The 21,903-nt window shown below is 43.0% G+C and overlaps 2 protein-coding genes across 11 annotated transcripts in view; one reads left to right on the top strand and one right to left on the bottom strand.

The window, feature by feature from the left end:
- Window positions 1-3,875: 3,875 nt before the first annotated feature.
- On the bottom strand, window positions 3,876-13,996 carry MTX3 (metaxin 3). Of its 8 annotated transcripts, none has more exons than XM_084503806.1 (10): window positions 13,845-13,996; window positions 13,272-13,341; window positions 11,658-11,734; window positions 10,004-10,096; window positions 9,683-9,757; window positions 9,103-9,285; window positions 8,873-8,949; window positions 7,815-7,972; window positions 7,309-7,397; window positions 5,557-5,805 (listed from the first exon to the last, which is right to left on the bottom strand). In XM_084503806.1, exons 1-10 carry the CDS (start codon window positions 13,923-13,925, stop codon window positions 5,698-5,700), a joined length of 1,011 nt encoding a protein of 336 aa, XP_084359932.1. In that variant the 5' UTR covers window positions 13,926-13,996; the 3' UTR covers window positions 5,557-5,697. The 8 variants fall into 8 exon arrangements, with proteins under 8 accessions (XP_084359934.1, XP_084359935.1, XP_084359937.1 ...); XM_084503807.1 differs by having other exon boundaries at window positions 5,621-5,831; XM_084503808.1 differs by lacking the exon at window positions 7,309-7,397 and having other exon boundaries at window positions 3,876-5,831.
- Window positions 13,997-18,206: 4,210 nt separating this feature from the next.
- The window catches only part of THBS4 (thrombospondin 4), a 40,106-nt gene continuing 36,409 nt past the window's right edge, over window positions 18,207-21,903 (top strand). For 2 of the 3 annotated variants that reach the window (XM_084503427.1, XM_084503425.1), the window contains exon 1: window positions 18,207-18,279. In XM_084503427.1, the coding sequence (XP_084359553.1) occupies window positions 18,222-18,279 (58 nt within the window). In that variant the 5' untranslated portion in view covers window positions 18,207-18,221. Of the gene's footprint in view, window positions 18,280-19,351; window positions 19,540-21,903 lie in introns of those variants that run through there. The other variant, XM_084503426.1, reaches the window with a different exon arrangement.

Raw genomic sequence — 21,903 nt, 5'->3', positions numbered from 1 at the left:
TTGTCCTCCCCAAGGCTGCTGCTGAGTGGAGGAACATGCTGCTGGAGGAGTTTCTGAGGATGCCTCTCGCTGTGACCACAAGTAAATGCAAAACTTGCTGGGAAATGCTGACCTGAACATGTGCAGCCCAGTTTTACCAAATACTGATTTTGTTTTTTTAACAGTGAGAAGAAAAACTCTTTTTTTTTTCTTTTTTTTTTCTTTTTTTGTGACACTAAGACACCCCACAGCTGGATCCCACATGAAAATAAGAAGTCTTACCCTCTAGTATTAGACTCTTTATTGCTATGGCATTTAAAGGTAAATATAAGCAGAAATGACTGACTGCATGAGTGGAAAAAGTTTGGGGAAGAAGCCTTACTTGGGATTTAAAATAAAAACAACTAAAGGGCATAGGAAAATCAGCCATGTTTGTTTGAAATAATTACTTATTGCAGGAATTTGCAAGTGCCAAAAACCCTGTAAGAACATGGGTAGGCAACAGCAGCTATGTGGAAGTCGATACAGAGTGATGCATCAAAGGTAAGAGGACAGGCAGGGGGACGCTGTTGGCAGCACAGCACAGAAAACAGCCTGTTCCTCACATAGCAAAGGGCAGTTCCCAGCGTGACTATTATTATTACTTGCACAACTTTCACTGTTCCAACAGCTAAATCAGCTGGCAGTAACTGACAAATGATCACCCATCGTGGCAAAAATACAAGGGAAGCTGGACTTCCATTTCCCTCACTCGAAGGTTGCCTTGTGTGAGTCGTAGCTCCGCAGACTTGTGTGCACACTCCCTCCCTCCCTCCCTTCTTCTCTCCCTCCCTCCCTCGCTCACCTCTACACTCCTGGAAACAAAACCCATGAGGTGTTTGTGTGGATTGGCAGGCTGCCTTATCAAAACGGCTTGGCAGAGCTGAGCTGAACACCGGATGCCTACAAAGGGGCTGTAGGCACTTAATGAGCCCATACCCAATGCATGCAATTTCTCCGCACTCTTGCTTTAAGTGAAGGAACAGAACATTCTGTATTTTGATAACTGATTACATTACCAACAGACCCATATACAGCACTTTGGCACTGTAAAAATTCTGAACATTGACATTCATGGTGCAAAAAAAGCATGTGGTTTTAGTGAGAGGCAATGAGGAAAAGGGAGCTTAGTGCTGCAGATCAGCCTCATGCCATAAGCATATTTACTGCTAGATCTTATTTGCTGTGGACTTAAAGTTGTTCCATCATCAGTGCATGCTCTCAGCTCAGCTTTTAAAGAAATTCACAGTAAACCTAGCTCATTCAGTCTTGCACTGGGCCAGACAAGCCTACCACATTACAAGTAATTTCTCTGTGTATCCTTCAAAACATAAAGAAAAACCTGGGACTTCCCTGACCACTTCGCCCACTAGTGGCTATTGAGGCTGACCTTTATGGTCACAATGCCATCTTATGCTCAGCCACTTCTCGCAGTCCCCAACAAGGATTAGCACTTTCACTCTCTGCAGGCCAAGCCATACAGAGGTGCTCCCTCACCTGCTTCAGGGGAGAAATGCTCAGTGAGATGCAGCTGCTTAAAGCTGCTACTCAGCAGGCACACTCCCAGCAGCTCCCAACAACAGGGACTGGTGCATCCACGACAGCCAAAACACCTGGAACAAGCAGAGTGGAAGTGTTTTCACTGGCACAGTGGGGGCTGGATGAGAACAGTGCTGAGTGCAAAGTTTTGGGCTGTGTGCTCTGGTATTTGACCAGCCCAGCCCTCTGGGGGACTCTTCAGTACCACCTATGGTGCCGAACAGCCTGATCCTGCAGTGGTATCAGTGCAAGTGCATTGAAATTCATTACCTCGTAGGCACTGGTTAGCACCAAGAGAGGTTAGGGGATATTTTCCTGAATCAGGATAATCACTAACAACAGACTAAAATGATTTCTGAAACTGCAGGCTAAAACAAGCACTTTTTTTAATGCAATGTCTTGTTAATCAGCATGGTCTTTACGTGAAGGACTGGACAACTTGCTGCCAACAGCACAGACCAGACAGATTTCAGCTACCATAGTTTGTCACACTGGTGTAAAAAGATGGTTTACATTTCTGTACTTAAAAGAAAAAAGAAGAAAAAAAAAGGCACTATGAATGATTCCTACTGCAATGCCAAGAATAATCTCAAGCAAGAGAGGAAACCTACTCAAGCAAGTCCAGAAACAGTTTTAGCCAGGAATTAAATACAAATGGGTGTTTTTCTTAATGCAGTGCTATGTTATATTAGCAAGAGTGATGTGACTTTACCAGTGTTTAAGTGTATGAAGTAGATTAATGTACCCCAACGATATTCTGAGAGGAGGAAAAAAAAAAAAAAAAAGACTTTTAGAGCTATCTTGGAAACAATAAAAAGATCTTATTTGTAGCAATTCATTCATAGCATTTTTTATCTAACTTCTTCAGGCATATGCATATTCCTGCAACCAGCTCACAGAATAGCCCTGACAACATCTACACATAAGCTTTCAGTACAAAATTGCCTGCGAGTAGGGGGTGTTAAATTTGCAACCTGCCAGAGCGGTTCATCCCACTTAAAATTGGCAGCCTCCTCCATGAGAGAAAGTGCAGCAGGCTGGATGAGTTGCTCTAGAGGTAATAACCTGTTGCCAGCCTGCACCTTCAAGGAGGGTGGAGGAAGCCTACCAGCTGCTGTGACAGCAGCAATACAGCAGAAACATGGAGGTATTTCCTGCATTTACATGTTGTGGTACATGCACAAAAACATCCCCACAGTATTCGGAGAGTGCAGAGCTGCAGTACATACCAGCAGCTGTTCTGCACACGAAGCAGATCACTATGAGGTTTTGTGACCCCACTGCTGCAGCACGGCCAGAAGGGCTGGCTGCTTATGCTTGCAGACCATCTGCAGTCTCAAGCAGTAGAAGAAAAGCCAATCAATCACTGCAGCCAGTTTCCACCCAGTTTTGTAGCAATCTGCCTCTGACGTTGGAAGCTAAGGCTTCCTTTACATGCAGTAGAGATGCACACTTTCAAGACTGAATTAACTTAGCTATTTTTAAGTAGCTACTGTAAAGAGATGAATCACACCTAAACTCCACCTTTCTCCACTAGCCAGAGAAGGAGCTTTTACTTTGGATGCAGAGAGCTACCTTTACTCAAACTGATACCACTCTGGACTTGTAACTGCCCAGGTTCAAAAACTCAGGCACACAAATACAGCAGTAAACTACTGCGCAAATTTGAGTTGTCAGGCCAGAAATGACACTTTCCACATAAAGGAGTTTGATTTTGAATTGAACTCAGATGAAAATTAAAAAAGGAAGGAAGCACATGGCTGTGCAATCACACGGGTTGTCTGGGGTTGTGTGTACCACTGCAGGCAATGCTTGCTCTAGCCCCGTTGTCCCATCCCATCCAGTGACTGAAGCTGCCAAGCAGATCTTGCTGTCACACCAGCAAAGGGTCACGTTCAGTAAGACTAGAAAACCTGTGCTTCACCATACTGCCACAAAAGCAATTGTATTGGAAAAGAAAGGGGTGGTATTGAAGAGTTGTAACTAAAATTTAAATCAGACATTATGGATACACTAAAATGTTTGCCCAAGGAAGTGGTGGCATCACTGTCACTGGGGGGTTTCAAGGAAAGGCTGGATGTGGTGCTTAGGGGCACGGTTTAGCAGGTGAAAATGGCAGTAGGGTCACAGTTGGACTTGATCTTGGAGGCCTTTTCCAACTTCAATGATTCTATGCTCCAATTTCTTGTTTTAACAGTCAGCACGTTGTTGTTGTTGTGGCTTAGTTTTTTATGGACAAGATAAAACTTTACACAAGGAAAAAAAAATATTAAAAAATCCTCACACCTGACAATCTGCATAAAAGTCACTACCAAAACTCCAATAAAAGTCTAAAATTTTAATCTTGGAACAATGACCTTTTTACAAAGAGATTTCAAAGACTGAGTGTACATATTCACAAAAGCAACAAACTAAAGAATGTTATCCATAGCTGTGTTCATAAATAAAAGATTCTAAAAGCAGTGTGATTGATCTCATTTAAACCTTGTCAAGATACAGGCAGTAAAAATTTTAAACATTTGACTTACTTTTACACTTACTAGATAGTCAGTTTATTCAATTACCATGAGTCTGAAATAGATTCATTTCAAAATCACAAACAAGTATTCTAGTAAGAGCAAAAGCTTCAACCTTAAAGTGCTTATTAGACACCCAACATTTTAGGTGTAATTAGGAAATGCTAATGATAAGATTATTACATTCCTTAAATAGAGTCTGAAAGTACAGTATGTACACAATCTACAGTCTTGTCTGTATAAACAGTAAATAATTAACCTTTGTATCTGAAATGTGTCTAGTAATGAAGGGACGCTGAAAGACTACCTTGATTTTGCTAGAAAAAAAAAACACAACGGAGAAGTCATCTTACACATACAATCATCAGAATTCTGTGCCCTAAGTGCTGCCATTGTGGTCAATCCCCTTGACTAATTCTGTTTACACCACTCATGGAGCACCTACCAGTACATTACCATCAAGAATTACAGCAGATCTCTTGTGACGGAATTGCTTAGGTCCCTAGAACAGGCAAGGCTTCTACTAAGAGGAAGTGTAATGAGACATAAGTCCCTCAATTAAACAGAAGAAATACGTGCTGCAGTGTATTACATTTTGTAGCAACAAAAGAACTTTGAACTAGACTGCCAGAACATAAAAATTTAGATGTCTTATATTTTAGCTTTTCGGTGAACTGTAGTGCTTATAAAAAGTAAGACAAAATTGATTAGAGGCATCTGTGACAAATTAAAAAGCCTACATCAACTTTTTTACAAACTCATAATTAGTTAATTTCAGTGCAGAGCCACACTGTATTTCCCAGTCAAGTCTCTCACCCAAATCAAACCTTTCCATCTCACTACCAGCCCACTGCAACTTTGACTTAAGGTTTTGTAGCCTGTGGTATTATCATGCACACAGGTTAAGCCTGTTTCACACAGGACTAATACTAGGCATCTGTGAAACGTTCGTATTGTGCCTTACTGTAATCCCCATGGCACACACACTTCTCAACATTTCCCCTCTAAGCACAACTTGACAAGCTTTCAAAAATGCAAACACCCTTAAAACACAAGAAACAAGAGTGTTCATGAAAGTACAATAAAAAAAATATTTAACCTCCTCTTGTTGCTTTTCATTTCTCATCTGCTGAGAACAGCAACACCTCCTTCTCTTGCAGTCTTTTCACCAATTTTACAACTGGACTTTGTAATTTTTAGGAAGATACAAAAGTACATTCACTCATACACAGTAACATGATTACAATAATATCAAAAGCCATAAACTAAAACAAAAGTGAACAATCCATAAACATATTGGAATTCCATAAAAAGAGGATTTTAACTTTTGGTTAGCATTTCTGCTAGGCTAAAGGCAGAAATCTGCTGTACAAAATGACTTTAACATGTGCAGGAATAAGCCTCGTGTTTAATACTTTAGTTTAACCTCATCTTAGCGTGTGGTCAGCCTGAAGTACTAATTTTCTTAAAATAACAGGTAGACAGTACACTGCAAAGCTGTATTTCTTCCCTACTTGTACCCATGAGCAGATTCCTCCCGTGCAAAACCACATTCATGTGAAAAAATTACTGTGAAGTTCAGAAGAGTTGAAGGCAAACACATGTGCATGGGCACCAAGAGCTGTCAAGGTGACAAACGATTCAATGGACTTTCTTCTCCACCTGCAGCAAGCTTCAGTGTTGTTAGCTTTCGAGGGGGGTGCTGTGGACTCTTACGAAGGTTGTCATCCATCTGCAGAGAAATAATGAGAGCCGGATCTGGCAAACAGTAGAATACAAATTATACGATTAGTCTATTTGTCAGGACTCCTATTAAGAAGTACACTGGTTTGTTGGCTTGTTGGGGGTTTTTTCTTTGGTTGGTTGGTTTGGTTTGTTGGTTTTTCACCTTGTTATTTCAGCCCTAGCCAAAACAGATGTCTTGGTTCCTTTCTACTCCCAAATATCTGCTTTTGTTTTGTTTGCTATTCATGCCATTAGCATATGGCACAATAAACCCAGGTCAAATGGGAATGCTTCTGTTTGAATCATTTCATCAAGATTACCGAGGAAAACAACATTGTTACCTTCTTCTGAGAGGTCAAAGTTTCAATTTTGTTCAATAGCCAAACCCTGCTAGAAAGCAGATCAGAAGTCAAATTGCGAACATCAGTGGATACTTTTGCATGATCAGCATCTTACAGGAACAAATCTTTTTTTCAAATTAGAAATGCTCTGTAGGTGTTGAACGAGTTTAGATTAGCTAAGGATTTCAAAAAGTATTTACTGAAGAGACTGTGATAAGACCTTTCCAAAGACAGGTTAAATTTTGTCTCTGAATATGAAGACTTTACATTTTTACAGGATATCACTCTAATGCCCTATGTGTGCTGATGTATCAAAAGAAAAATGGCATGTAGCTACTACAGAATAAACAAAATCACAGAAGACAGCATAGGGGAGATCTTCAAAGACAGTCTAGTCCATTGCACTTCCTCACGGTACAATCAGCTTTATCTAAATCATGTCTGATAGATGTCTACTTTACTCATTCTTTAAAACTTCCACAGCCACACTTCAATACCACATGGAGATACCTAATCAATACCTAATGCTACAGAAGCCATACATAATTACTGATCTATCTGATACTCCCATCTTTTTCGGAAAGAAGTGCCTTCTATCCTAGTAAGAGCTTTATATAGAGTTAGTTTACTGATGGAGACTGAAGTATTTTTAACGTGAGTTGCACAGCTGTTGACAGGTGCTGAGTAAGATTTGGAAACAAAGTACAGAGAAATAAAAGCCAGACACCGAACAAGCAGAAGGAAGGACTGTGTAACAGTGACTACAGCATTCAGCTGAGATTAAGCAGTGAAGGGTGTAGGTCTTAACAAGACCAGTTTCTGAGTTTTGCTCAGAAGTTTTCTTGCTGAGGTCTTGCAAGACCATTTCTGACTGTTGATAATAGATTTGCTTTCCCCCTTGCATGGTATGCGCACTCATGGGTAGACACACTTCTACCATTTTTATGCACACTTGCAAGACAATATTGATTGTAATAAACACACCTTTTATGTACAAGTCTTCGTTAATTATTCCTTTAAAATTATGTTATTTTCTTTCTACATCTCTACACAAAGTAACTCATTAGAAAAGAAAATTAAACTAAAACGTCCATTGTACAGTTGCAAGTGTATCTGTAAGCAAGCACCCACAAAGAAGCAGGAAGGTTAGAGACTGAAGTAAAAGTAACCTTTTCAATCAAGTTGGATTCCTTATTTACAAGCTGTGTGAGTTTCTGCAGATTAGCATCTGCGGTATCCTGTCCAGATGGAGAATGGCCTGGAGGGTGAAGGTAGAAAGATGAAGAGTGAAAAGGCATTAACAAAAGCTTTTACAGCCTTAAACAGAAACAAACATTGGAGAGAAAGTTCATTCAGTGTTTTTATCCTTTCTAAGAAGAATTTAAGTGGAAAAGCTGTTCTGTGTCAGAGAAACCGAAGCACTAAGCATTAGCCATAGCAGAGATACAAGTGCATTTTACCAAGGCTTGACAGGCTCTAAAACTGATTATTAAAACTCGCTTTTGATTTTCCATCTTTTCTGCACAACTGTGGAAGTTATTCTACCTCATTTCTTCACAGAAGCTTCAGCACAAATTATATAAAATCTAATTCTGCTTTAATTACATGCAGAAACCACCATTTCTAATTCAAACAGACCATACACAACAAAAAGCAGAAAAGAAACATATTTTACCTGAGACAGTTAACCTAAAGTAGCAAGTTAAAATATCATCACAGAACCGACACAGGTTGGGAAGCTGTTTCAAATGTTCTTGTAATTGTACTCTGGGGAAGCACACTTTATAAACTGGTGCAAGAAAACCAAATACAAAGGCATCCAGGGTTGTAGGCCTGAAAAGAGTGACAAAACAAAACAACAACACAAAACCAATGTGACGGAGGTGAGACATTAAGAACTCTAGTACATAACCATTTTCTGCATATATCAAACAACTCAGGATAGAATTTGGTCAACTTCTCTGGCATTCCATCATTTCGTATCTGATAAATGCTTTGTACAAATTATCTACTGATTTCAGCACCTTTGAACTAGTGAGGTGCTGGCAAGCTGAAACAGTAGCTTCTGTATTAAAATCCAGTCATGCACTGAAAAACAAGCCACTCTTAAACACGTTTCTGACATATAAAAAAACAATACCACAAACAAGCAAGTAAGATGGATGCCACTGGAACAGGATCCTCTCTCATGGAGTGGTCCAACTTCAGTAGCTAAGGGAACAGATCGCTCCTCTTACAGTCTCTTGGTGCTATGCTATTGGCAGTATCTTCTTCCTGTTCCATGCACATATGAGGAACAGCTTTCTGAGACCTACACCCTCTTCCCAAGGAGATAGTAGTGGTAACACATCAGGCTTCAAGTATTTTTTCTACGTAAAGGCACAGGAGGTGACATTTAGTGGCTAGAAAAGAATTCTCTAGTGCTACACTAACTCATCAAGCACCCCACATGAGCAGCTGTAGGCAGCATCTGCTGCTCCATGGAAAGATGCAGATAAGGGAGCCACTGGACTAACTGAGTCCAAAGATCTCATTTGTGTCCTGTTTACTCATTCACACTTACCTGAAAAAGTAGAGTGTCAAACATGAAACTACTGTGCAGCACCTTTTAACATTGTCAGGTTAAAAAAAAAAAAGTCTAAGTGTACAAAGGATCATGTGGTACCTGTTTTATTAGCCATTAAAAAACAGAAAGGAAAAAAAAAGAAAAAAAAGAAAAGAAAGCATACTCACGTATTTCCAAAGAAAAACTGAGATGTTCCCAACCTCTTAGACAGGAGATTTAGGCATTCCTTGGCATCCCTGTATATCTGATGAGACACAAAACCATCCAAGAGCCCTAGCTGTAGTACAGGCAAGTACATACAGCATCACACACCATTTGGCAGTGTGCTAGACTATTTATTTCACTTCTAGTCTTTTTACAGCACCAAGTTATGAATTCTATACCACACAACACATACCTGTGCTTCCACTTCAGAGAGACTGTACAGTGGAGGTCCCCCCTTGGTCAGCAAGATCCTGTTAAGAGCTTCCCTGGACATCTTTCCAGGCAGATACAAACTCAGTGGGAAGGGAATCCTCGAGGCAAACCATGGCTTTGTTACGCTGCAGTAATTTTCAGCCTCAACCCAAAATGTGTGCAGCTACATCAACACAAGAAAGAATATCACTGGAATTTAAGCAAGGACACTAGACTTCTCTTATATACATCTTATATACATCTTAAAATAAAAGATAATATATTATGATTAATTTGAAAGCCTTGAAGGATAGCTGAAGAAGCTAGCCTATGGTATTACCTGGTCAGAATATTTTTGTCTATACAAATTCAAGTCCAAGTCATTCAACAGACCCAAAGTTTGAGGATTTTTATAGCTCCAATGTACTTACACTAAATTGGTGAGGGCATGTGGCCATGTGTTATTTACTGAACTGAAAAATGAACTACTGGTGGGTATTTAAATTTCTTAAGAGTTCCCACTGAACAGTTCAAAAAGCCTTCACAGTTGTGCACTCCACATCAGACATACCACATCTTACTTTTTCAAAAGGATCAAGTGAAACAGAAAATGGCCAGAACAGGCTGCTTTCAGGATACTGTTTCCCAAAAAATATCTAAGAAAAAAACACATCAGAGGTGCCATTTTAAAATGTCTTTCATAAATTCATTATTATTACTTCACACCTCCCACACACTTTTTTCCTTTTCCAAAGTTGCTAGGCAGTCTTTTCAAAATTGCACTAATAATGCAAATACATTCAAGCCAGGGCTATGGCTGACAGACTTCTCTCAACTGGACGCCTGTTATAATATTCACTTTTAAACATTCTGGCAATTATGAAATATTTCCTAGTATTTACCAGAGCAGGAAGCAGTTTCTCTTCAAGTAGTGCAATATAAGCCAGTGTGTCAGCTCCTTGTTTTGCAGACAATTCATAATCAGCATTGTATTTCTATGAATTTAAAAACAAACAAACAAACAAAAAACCACACTGCAAGTAGTACACAGAACTTTCCAGAAAGATAATCTACACAACCCAAAACTTCTTCAAACTTAACAGCTAGCAAGTTAGTAAATACCACAATATTTTTCTGGACAAAAAACATGCAGGTAGGCATTTTTTTTCCTTTACTTCTTCAGGCTAGCTATGTCAAACATAGCTATGTACCCTCACAACATCCATTTTAACTGTCCCATTCATTGATTTTTGGGCCCTCCCATCACCAAAATAACTCTTGTGCCTACTTCCACTGCTTTCCAAGCATTTGCCCAGTAACACAGAGGCAATTTTTCAGTACTCAGGGCTGTAAAAAACAGGTGGCAAATCCCCATCTATATGTTTGAGGAAGCACCTGGCCCTTAACTTGTTAAACATAAAAAAAAAAAAACATAAGCATTCCTATCTTTTAATTACCATTCCATAAAGTCAAAAATTGGACGCTAATAATTGAAGACACCAAGTGCACAGCTAAATTAAAGCAGTTACAGCTACCTGAGCTCTTGATTCCGACACAGAATCCTTTTAATGTGTATTAAAAGGGTTGGTAGCTTTTTCGGGAACTTCATTAATTTAGAAACAGTAAAAGGTCAGTGCTGATCTACCTTATTTTTAGATATCTGAAAAGCATTCCCATTACTGTTATACTTTGAGTTAAAGAGGGTATTTTTTTCCCCAACATGAAGGAATCTTTGGTATTCAAATGGCTATGAAACTTCTGAATTTTAAAATGACTGTCTGAAAACCCATCTCAAATGCTCAGTTTTCAGATTCTATTTTTCTCCCCAAAAAGCTTTAAAGTTTCACTAACATGCCATTCATCAGATAATCTTCTTGACTAGGCAGGAACTGAATTTCTCATGTAAAGGCAGAATAGTGGGCTGGAAGACCATCTTAGAAATAAAATGATGATACCACGCTTTATAAGACTTTTTTATACTTTGTGAAAAGATGATGTTGTATAGCTTTATTCTTTGTGAATAAAACATTAGGAGATCTGCAAAAGGCAGGCAAAAGTTGACTACACAATAACATGATGTGCATCAAGAAGTGCTTGCAGACATTTTTATGCAACAAGCTAGAGAAAAACTACATAAATTAAAAACAACACTTATGTATTATCTGTCAAAAAAAACAAAAAAAAACTGTGCAGTGGGAGATGCTTACTCATTTGAACAGTTAAAACCATACTTCCCTAAGTGTGATCACCTAGGTCTGCAAAGCTGTAACAATGTTAATGTATTATAATTAAGAGCATGATGAATCTCAGCGAGAAACTGCTCAGTTGAGGCCAGCTTGTTGTCCTTTTCAACAAAGGGTTTTCTCAAGCCTATTTTTAAATCTCTCACAAAACTAATAATCAAACTTTCAAATAGCAATCTGTGATCCACCATTTCACAATTCTCATGTGTGTATGCAAAACAGGAAAGCACTGGGTCAGAACTGTGTTCCAGGGTTTTGGAATTCTGCATCAGTCTATATGGAGTACATTTAGATTCTTTTGAGAGCAACCTACCTGCTTCCTTAAGAAGTTTAGTATTTTTGCTGGCTGGGAAATAACAATGTCTTCTGATATCAGGACTGGTACATCTCCTAGAAGGCACAAATGATGCAGTCAACTGAATTTATATGTAATAATTATAACATAGCTGGGAAGTGACAAGTCACTTCATCTGCTTTCCTTTTCTCCATAGCACGCTCTGATCTTCCAAATATGTATGTATAAACTAGGTTATACGGCACTCAGTTCCACCAAGATCACAAACATGTTTAGCATAACGTAGCCTTTGTTAGTAACAATACATAAAAAGGGCCCAGACTGAAGGCAATGTCATCTACTAGCTATTTGACACTTTGAGAACCAGGCTACTGGTATAGATTTCAGATATCCATCTTAAGAAAAATATTCCAACCAGTCCAAATGCCCTCTCAACTCATTTTTCTCTAGGCCTATCCTTCCTTCTAGTCCTATTTTTCTCCTGCTCTTTGTCTCCATGCCACTTTTAACCACCTGTTTTCTCTAGCCTTGCTACAACCACTGCCCAAGCTAACAGTGCGCAAATGACCAGAACTAAATAAATCCCTTCTCCCAGAAGCATATTATTCAGCCTTTACTCATTAGATTGAAGAATCAAAGACTATAAAAATCTCTGTAGCAGGAACTGCCTTATAGGGCACTCATGAAGTACCTACAACATTGATGAGTCTAACATGACCTTGATGCAAAATACTATTAAAATTTCATTAATAAAAGACACATATTATTTGGATGTTGGTTTTTTGTTGTTGTTATTTTTGCTTCTTGATATGGATTTTAAATATCTCGACTATGAAAAAAGCAACAGAACTTTTGAAAAGTATACCCTGCTTGTTCTTTGAATTTCTGCTAGCAGAACGTAATAAATCAAATACCAAGAGGCAGAGAGCCAAATTCTACGTGGACGTAGTAGTGCCTAAATTGAGGACATAGTAAGTTAAAGTGACAGACTACTTTAGCCTTGCAGTGATTTTTACCTCTCTGGAATATATGACAATAACCTAAATGCTGAGCAAACAGATAAGGATTGAGTAGAGGCATGCAACATGCTTCATATCCTCTGACACCTTCAACCATTTCTTCAACCTGTCTGGCAGCTAGGTTGTTACTCACCTTTTATGATTCAACCTCTGTAACTCTGCACAGTACTAAACACCCCAGCTAATGTAAGTTACACTTTGGGGCTGATATTCTACTTCCAACTGTACCAGCCTGTTAAATTATGTATAATTAAAGAACGCTACTTCCATATGCAAGCCTAGTAACTATCACATAAACATGCAAACTGCTTTCACTATACCCTCTATTTAAAATGCCTGACATTCCTGCTTTGTTGATTCTCCTCTGCTTCACCCATACACATTTTAATAAAGTGCCCTTTAAGGCATTTTATTTATGTCTTCCATTATTTTACCCCTGAAAAACCGTCACACTTGAAAAGCTGTTTATCAATGTGTAATGGATACAGGAATAGCATAGGAAGGGGCTGCTCATGGACTCAAAACCCAAGGAAACTAAGAAAAGGAAACTTTGAAATTAGAACCCAAATTTATAGTGATGAGGATTAGACTAACAGAAATGCAAACAAGGTACCTTTTGGAGTTCTCCAAGAGTTATTTATAGTATTCACTGTCAGAGGAGCACCAGAAAATTTAGCATAAGCCTGCAACAGATTGCAGAAAAGAAACACAAAATGAAGTCGGCATGTGCAAGGGAAGTGTACGACAGCGTTTTGGAAGAGCGGGTCACGGTAACACACGAGCACTGCGACCACTTGGGTTAAACAGGCAACGTCCACCGGCACCGCCTGCGCCCGCTGTGGTTTGAACCGGGAGGTTTTTAAGGATTTTTTTCTCGGAACTTCCAGCCGAGACTGGCACCGAGGGCACGAGTTTTGTTGGTGTCAGCGAGCTGCGGGCCGGGGCACCCCGCCCCCCGCTCCGCCGGGACCCTCGCCCCGCACAGGCCGCGCCCGGCCTCGGGGCGACACCGGGCGGGCGCGCCCCTGGGCGCCTCCACCACCACCACCACCACCTCCTCCTCCTCCTCCTCCTCCTCCTCGTCCTCCTCCTCCTTCTCCTCCCCGGCAGCCGGCAAGCCCCGCGGCGCCGCGCCTCCCTCCCCGCCGCCCTCCCGTGGTGGCGGGCGGCGTCCCCCCGCCGTTACCATGACGGTCAGAGACTCCGGGTGCAGGGACGGCAGCCCCCAGTCGCCTCCCCAGCAGCTCAGCTCCATGGGAGCCGCCATCTTCTCGGCCGGCAGCGCGCAGCGCCCCGCTGCTGCCCTCGCATGGCCGCGACGCGGGGAGAGGGAAGGGGGCGGAGGCCGTGAGGGGACGGAGGGGCTGCTGCTGGCCCTGGGGGGCTCCCTCCGGTCTTAACCCGAAAGGTTTACCCTGCCTGCTGAGCGCCACCCGTGAACACTGCGGTGGTGAAATTGCCGCCTCGCCATACCCCAGGTGGTTACTTGAGGCGAAGTTACGGCTTTCCACAGGAACGAGGACGTTGATTTTTCATCACATGTAAGGAAAAGTCGTCAGCAATTTGGCTTCACAGATAAGGAACCCTGACCATATTGCACCGGTCTTGACCAAGTCACAATAACAACCTGCTCACTGTATTTTTTTACTGCAGACATTTAAAAATACCAAGTCTGCATTTCATTTTCGCAGACATGCCACAGCACTATTTACTGTTAAAATACTCAACCAAGTAAAACAGTTCCATCCTTCCCACACAAAGAAAAATACCACCGTGCCTGAAAAACAAAGACTGCACTGACCACCCTTACTCAGGTCTACTGTTCATAACGAGATGCAGAGACCAAGGGCAAAGCTTCTTCCTCCCTGTCTCCTCAAATCACAGAATTGACTAGGTTGGAAGAGACCTCAAGATCATTGAATCCAACCTCTGACCTGACACTAACAAGTCCTCCACTAAACCATATCACTAAGTTCAACATCTAAACGTCTTTTAAAGACCTCCACGGATGGTGACTCCACCACTTACCTGAGCACCCCATTCCAATGCCTCACAACCCTCTCAGTAAAGAAGTTCTTCCTAATATCCAACCTAAAACACCCCTGGTGCAACTTTAGCCCGTTCCCCCTTGTCCTGTCACCAGGTACGTGGGAGAACAGACCAACCCCCACCTCACTACAGCCTCCTCTAACGTACCTCTAGAGAGCAATAAGGTCGCCCCTGAGCCTCCTCTTCTCCAGCCTGAACAAGCCCAGCTCTCTCAGCTGCTGCTCATAAGACTTGTTCTCCAGACCCCTCACCAACTTTGTAGCTCTTCTCTGGACTCACTCGAGCACCTCGATGTCCTTCTTGTAGCGAGGGGCCCAAAACTGAACACAGTACTCGAGGTGCGGCCTCACCAGAGCCGAGTACAGGGGGACGATCACCTCCCTAGCCCTGCTGGTCACACTGTTCCTGATACAAGCCAGGATGCTGTTGGCCTTCTTGGCCACCTGAGCACACTGCTGGCTCATATTCAGCCGACTATCCACCATCACTCCCAGGTCCTTCTCTGCCTGGCAGCTCTCCAACCATTCCTTTCCCAGCCTGTAGCTCTGCTTGGGGTTGTTGTGCCCCAGGTGCAGGACCCGGCACTTGGCCTTGTTAAACTTCATGCAGTTGGCCTCAGCCCATCGGTGCAGCCTACTGAGATCCTCCTGCAGAGCTTTCCTACCCTCAAGCAGATCGACACACGCACCTAACTTGGTGTCATCTGCAAACTTACTGAGGGTGCACTGGATCCCCTGATCCAGATCATCAAAAAGATATTAAAGAGGACTGGCCCCAGTACTGAGCCTTGGGGAACGCCACTAGTGACTGGCCTCCAACTGGATTTGACTCCATTCACAACTCTTTGGGCCTGGCTATCCAGCCAGTTTTTAACCCAACAAAGTGTACAGCAGACCAAGCCATGAGCAGCCAGTTTCTTGAGGAGAATGTTGTGGGAAACAGTGTCAAAAGCCTTACTGAAGTCAAGGTAGACCACATCCACAGCCTTTCCCTCATCCACTAAGCACGTCACTTTGTCATAGAAGGAGATCAGGTTTGTCAAGCAGGACCTGCCTTTCATAAATCTGTGGTTTCATAAATCTGTGGTTTCAGATGTCCGTGAATTTTGTGGCAGAAAGTGCAATAAAAAAAATCTACCACATGGATCTGAGATTGTTCAACTACAGTTTATGAGGAACATGAGAGAAGAAAAACATAGCCATTTTCTTTCCTCAGAAAAATACATGATTGGGAATATTAACAGTAGTGATTGGTTTTCTAATGGCTAATTTACATTTCCCCTTGTAAAGAGGTACTTAAAGTACAGGTTCTAAAAGATACCTTTCTTCACCTCCCTTCAGCAGCAGCTGACTCCCAGTCAGTCCTCCCAGGTACTCTGCTCACCGTGGTGTCGTCTCGCTGAAGTGGGCAAGCTATGGAAGCAAGACTGGCTCTTACCAGCCTCAATCCCCAACATCTGTTTCTCTATGGAGGATGAACCAGCTTATGTCTCTCCTTAAGGCAGGTTGCAAGCATGCTTAGAGGTTAACAGGAGAATAAACTTCCCTTGTGTTGCCTTAGGGCCTAGTTCATCTCTGCACTGTTTTGTAGTCCTGAGCAAAGACAGGAAAAAAAAAGGCAATCTGCATCTTCCCTCCCCCGTCCTGAAGCTTTCCAGGAGCTTTTTCCTCTTGGTTGCCTGAGTGGAATTCTTGTTAGTGTAAATGAAAAGTAAATAGGTATGTGGATGGATGCTTTGACTTGAAAAAGTGGGGTTTCAATTTGTGTTTCTGAAAAAAAAAAAATCCTCTGAAACTTTGAAACCTCATCTTCTACACACCCTTTTAATGAAAATGTGGCAGAATCAAACCCATAAGTGTTGACATAAATATAGAAGGATGTGGCTTAGAGTTGTATTTTCCTGAAACTGTACTTGCATTAGGATTTCTGTATCTTAATTTCCCATGTATCCTGACTTTTAATCATCCATATAATGTCATAAGCAGTGAGTCTCCTGATGGTTATTAGGAGCAAAATATGACATCTGAATTAGGCAGTAGAGATTCCTTCCTACATCCTCTACCCCATTACTTAGAATTCGAACAAGCTATGGACACTTGCAAAGCAAAAACTATCACATTGGCAGCTTCTCTGTATTCTCTACATTTAGAATTTTATCATTTTACATAAGATAAGCAGGACAAATATTTTAACAGTAGAGGTTTACTTACTTGCAGATCTTATATAAAAAATGTCAGTCTTACATTCCTATAATAAAATTCCTCATAAAAGCTTACCAGCTCTGTGAAAGTTTCTTGAAAATAAAATGCCCAATAACCACTTCCTGTTTTGTGTCCAAAATATTAACATCCAATAAGTTAAGTTGAAGTTTGTTCTTCAGTAAAGTTTGTTCTACAGAAGAGTAAAAAAGTGATAGATAATATTCTATTGTTGTTATTGAAAATGATGGTTAGAAGGTTAAATTGTCCCATCCAGACAGCAGATAAACATTATACTTTGTGAAAATCCCTTAAAGAAGGTTGTGCTTGAACACAAAATCTCCTTCAGTCTGTAACATGCTCTAGTAATAAAACTGAACGTAGAAAAGAAAACTTGAAAAATTGCAGCAACTTTTTTACATACTGTCTAGGTTCATTTAAACATGGAGTTAAACAAAGACATTGTGAATTTACCCTGCTTTGTTTTATTATGCAGCATGCTCTGTTTGCCACATTTTGCTTCAATGGGTATTCTTGGTAAATAAGCACAACCAGAAAGCAGGCAGAGCAACAACAGAATTTGGCTCTCACTAATGCAATACTAATGAGTATATAATGCTACAAACAAGATCTTCCTCCCATAGGGATGATTTGTATCAGTCCAACAGACCCTACGGTAACTAAATCAGGAGTGGAAAACAAGTTAAAAAGATGTATTAAATATTTTTGACAGAGAAGGGAACTTTTCAAGAAAATATTTCCTACATTTTGATAAAGAAATTATAGGGTAAATGGTTGTAAATAATTGATAGTCTTCCCTTAGATAGGTGAAAGCAAAACTTTACCATCCTTTTAGCATTTTTTTTTTTGTTTCTGTCAGCTCTTGTCACTGAATACTTTAACATGCAGCTGTGATGATTTTGCAGATCTTCAAGACGTTTATGTGTCAGGTGTGTAAACCTGTATTTTCAAAGAACGCTTTTTGGTGACTAAGAGTTTCTCCTTCATGCTCACAGAATGCAGAGCAACATCACTTCTGCTCTAGCTCCAGGTATTAGCCTCTCCAAAAATCCTGTGCTGTCTCCATCCTCTTGCTCAGGGACAAGTTCTGGACTGAAACTTCCTTCTAGGAAGCTTGTGCCACTGTAAGTCCCCACTTTTTTTGTTTTGTTTTGTTTTGTTCCATGTCTTTACCTCTATCCCTACTCCTTCCTTCCTGCTCTGCAGTGCTCTGCTCCCACTGCTCTGTTTTCTCTTCTCACTCAGCTGTGCTGCTGCCAGCTGAAACAACCACATCATACTCTCACTTCCACCACATGGGCAGGGATGGTGGGAGTGAAACCGAGGCGCTTCTTACTGCGTGGAGACATACACGTAAGAGCAGTGGGGTGAGGACGTGGGAGCACATTGTGCTGGGACACTGGTTACGTGGGGAGGCACTCTCCAGCCTTGCAACAGGCAGAGAAAGAAAACAGGCAACTGAAGGAGAGGGTCAGCGCTTACACGAATAGGCTAAGGAGCACAGTGTGTTCAACGGCATGGGGTACGTGCCACGTGTGAGGGCCACTAAAGGGGAGGTGGAATATAGGCCAGCTGAAGGTGTTTGAAAATCTCACTGCATGTGTTGGAGAGGAGCCCACGCCCGTGCCCTGCGCAGCCATGCAGGCAGACCCTTCCCTGCGCAGCGTGCTGTGTCTTGCCTTGCACACAATGAGCCCCCTGAGGGCTGTGCTCTTCAGTGCTTGTTAGCTGTACGCGCCACCTGATGTGGCTGAACACTAATCAACCCTACTTTGCTCCTTAACATAAAATTTTTCCTCCCATTGTTGCCCTTGTTCTTGTGATGCAAATAGCATCCGACAGCTCCGACTATTCCCACTGTGTGCCGGGCAGCAAGCTGGCAGGGGAGCAGCCACGGCTTCACGGCTTTCCTCTGCTGTGGCAGAGGTTTGTCTGCGGGGCTGGGGGGCGCACAGGGACACATGGGGTGAGGAGGGGTGCACAAGCAGGTCGGGAAGCTCACTGCGTGCTGGTAGTTCATTCACGGAGTGCAGAAGCACCTGGACGTCACCCGGTCCCTCGGGACACCTCCTGCTTTGCTGGCAGAAAGCGCAGAGGGGGTCAGCTTGCCGCCAGCTGGTTTCATGTGGACGTCGAACAAACCCAAATTTTGGGGCTGAGTCGCCCCCCCCCCAGGGGGCTGCCTTGCCCTTTCCCTCGCTGCTTGAAGTTTTCTGGAGGGGACAGAGTGGAGCAATGACACTCTGGGGGGATGTCATCGCCCCAACTTGAGGGCTCCTCAGAGACCCCCGCCGGCCCCGGAGCCGTACCCAGCCGGCCCCCTGCGGGCGGACCCCGACCCCCTCCGCCCCACAGCGGCCGAGCCCGGCCCCCGCCCGCCCCCTTCGGCCCAGGGCAGCCCGCCGCCGCCCCTCCCCGTTAAACAGCGGTCCCGGCGCGGAGCAGCTCGCCGTCCTGCCCTGCCTTTTACCCTCCTCTCCCTTCCCGTCCCCTCCTTTGCCCGGCCCGGCCCGGCCCTGGCCGCCATGGGGTGGGATGGCGGCGCTGCCCTGCTGCTGCTGCCCCTCGCCCTGCAGCTGTGCCCGGGCCGCGCCGCGCCGCCCGCCCCCCGAGGTAAGGCTCCGTGTCTCTATATCCATGCCTCTAGAGCTCCTTTCTTTATTCATTTGGCCGCCCCTCGCTCACAGGAGGCTCTGGGTTTGAGCCTCCCTGCTGCTGGCTCGGGGAGGGGAGCGCGCAAAGTGCCTGCCGAGCCCCCCTCCCTCTGCCCCTCCGCCCCGCCTGGATTCAGGTGTCCCTCGCTGCTCCATCAGCCGGCGTCTGCCCCCTCGAAAATCGGCAGAAATGGTGGATTTGGGGGCGTAGGGGTGCGCGGCAGCCGCCTCGAGCACCCGAAGTGTGCTCCGCAGCTGCGAGGTGCCGGCTTTTGAGCGAGGGGTGAACCGCGAGGCGATGGGAACGCGCCCAGCAGCTGCAGCTTGTAGAGTGCATCTTACACGGGGAAAAAGAGGCTGTCTAAATCCAGCCGTGCCTCGTACAGCTGCGTGGTGTGCGTACGAGGTCAGCACCTGCTTTGCTGTAGAGAGCGCATCAAGCGAGCTGCTGGCATTGTAATGTCATCCCTTGGCTCGGCAGGTGAAGCAGAGCTACAAGAGAGGTTAATTTGGCTGTGATTTCTGAAAGCCTGCATAAAAATCAGCCGTGATTAGAAATATTTCAGACAATTAGTCATCGTTGTTTAAAAAACAGTTCAACAAAATTGATTTTTTCTTTCAACGAAATGACTTTTTTTTTTTTCCAACAAAATCAAGAAATCCACTTTGGCAGGGCAGTTGGCAGTGAAAGAGCCCGCTCTCAGCCTGGGAAATCTGTAAGCTTGTCAGCCCGAAATCACTGCAGTGGGGTCAGGCTTTCACTCGAGATGACTAATGGGTCAGTAATTATTTTGAAACATGCTGAGCAGTGGTGGAGCGCTATTTACGTATGTACAGTTATCATGGTTAGTTGTGACTGGAGAAGAATCCTGGAGGGTTTCTGAAAGCTGGTGAAACATAGCAGCACTATTAAGGGAAATAAGGGTCTTTTATTTTGTGTTCTGTGCTCTCCTGTGTCACTAGTTTATTTTTATCATGTCCCTTCCTGACATCCTATTTTCAGAGCTAATCTTGATGTTTTTGGTCACATCTCCAAAGATTGTTTTGCAGCAGTGTCCATGTGTAGGCGACCTCTTGTTACTGTTCTCATAGGAGGGTGAACTGGTCCCTTCAAACAAACAAAAAAAAAAACAAAAAAAAAAAGAAAGAAAGAAAGGGGGGAGAGCTGGGGGAGAAGATTTTTGGTCTGTGCTGAGTGTTCTGAGTTCAACCTGGTGGGTACACACAGTGGCACTTGTGCTCCCAGGCATGCCCAAGCCATTGCTCTCACTGCATCAATTGAAACCAGATGCTTGTGCCTTCCAGCTTTGGCAGTCCTATCTTACCAGTTTGTTTTCAAGTCTGCCTTTCCAAGGAGAGAAAAGAAAAGATGAGATTCTTCTTAAAAATGAAACCTGAAATCCTTGTAGATCTTGTTCCTTCCAAACAAGCAATTCTCTGTAAGGTTTAAGAGCTGTCTGCCTGCCAGCTCTACTTAGGGTGGAGGATGAGCTTTTCTTAACCCCACTGTTCTTCTGCTAACCGCTTCTGCTAGCACATGTGTAACTTAAAGCAAAGTATAGATTCTCACACCTCTACATGCTATTAGTGAAGACACCCCAAGAGAGGGTTCAGTAACATGCTGCTGAAGGATCCAGATCAGGCAGCATGCTTTATGGAATGCAGCTATCAAGCAAACTAATCTGAGCATTCATTTAAATATACAAATTTAAAGAAATCAATTACATTTTTCTGTAAGGTTAGACAGAAGTTTGCTGGTGTCCAGTCATTACTTTTATAATACTTCTGTGCTTTGTATGAAATCAACCAACAGAACTAGAAGTACTGAACAAAATGTGATAGCACACTTTTTTCCTGTCAGGCTTAAGTGCTGTATTGCAGTGCTCCATTTGAGGACAGAGCTGTGTAGTAATGGTTATTGCCTGCAAAATGGTGTTGTACAGAGTAGTTAGTTGCATGTCAGGCTTTTGTTTGAGGAACTGTTTTGCTTTCTGTGGACCAAATGTGCTGAAATTCCCAGCCTTTTGCCACTGCTGTCTGAATCACCGATTTCAGTTGGAGCCATGATTGTCCTGGGTGCTGTAAATCTGAACTGAATGAAAGGGGAGAGAATTTGTTCAATTCATCTTAGCTATGTTTCTTAGTTGTTTAACAACAATATACAAGGGTGTGCAGGCCATGGGCCTGATCCCTTTTGCATAGGGTGATTTGGGTGAGGAAATTGAGTGCACCCGCAGTAAGTTTGCAGATGAAACCACGCTGGGGGCAAGTGTCCATCTGTTGGAGGGTAGGAAGGCCCTGCAGAGGGACCTGGACAGGTTGG

The sequence above is a fragment of the Aythya ferina genome (assembly GCF_964211825.1).
Source record: "Aythya ferina genome assembly, chromosome: Z".
In the NCBI taxonomy this organism is placed as follows: Eukaryota; Metazoa; Chordata; class Aves; order Anseriformes; family Anatidae; genus Aythya; species Aythya ferina.
The sequence above is the reverse complement of the archived record's forward strand: the minus strand, read 5'-3'. Positions and strand labels throughout refer to the sequence as shown.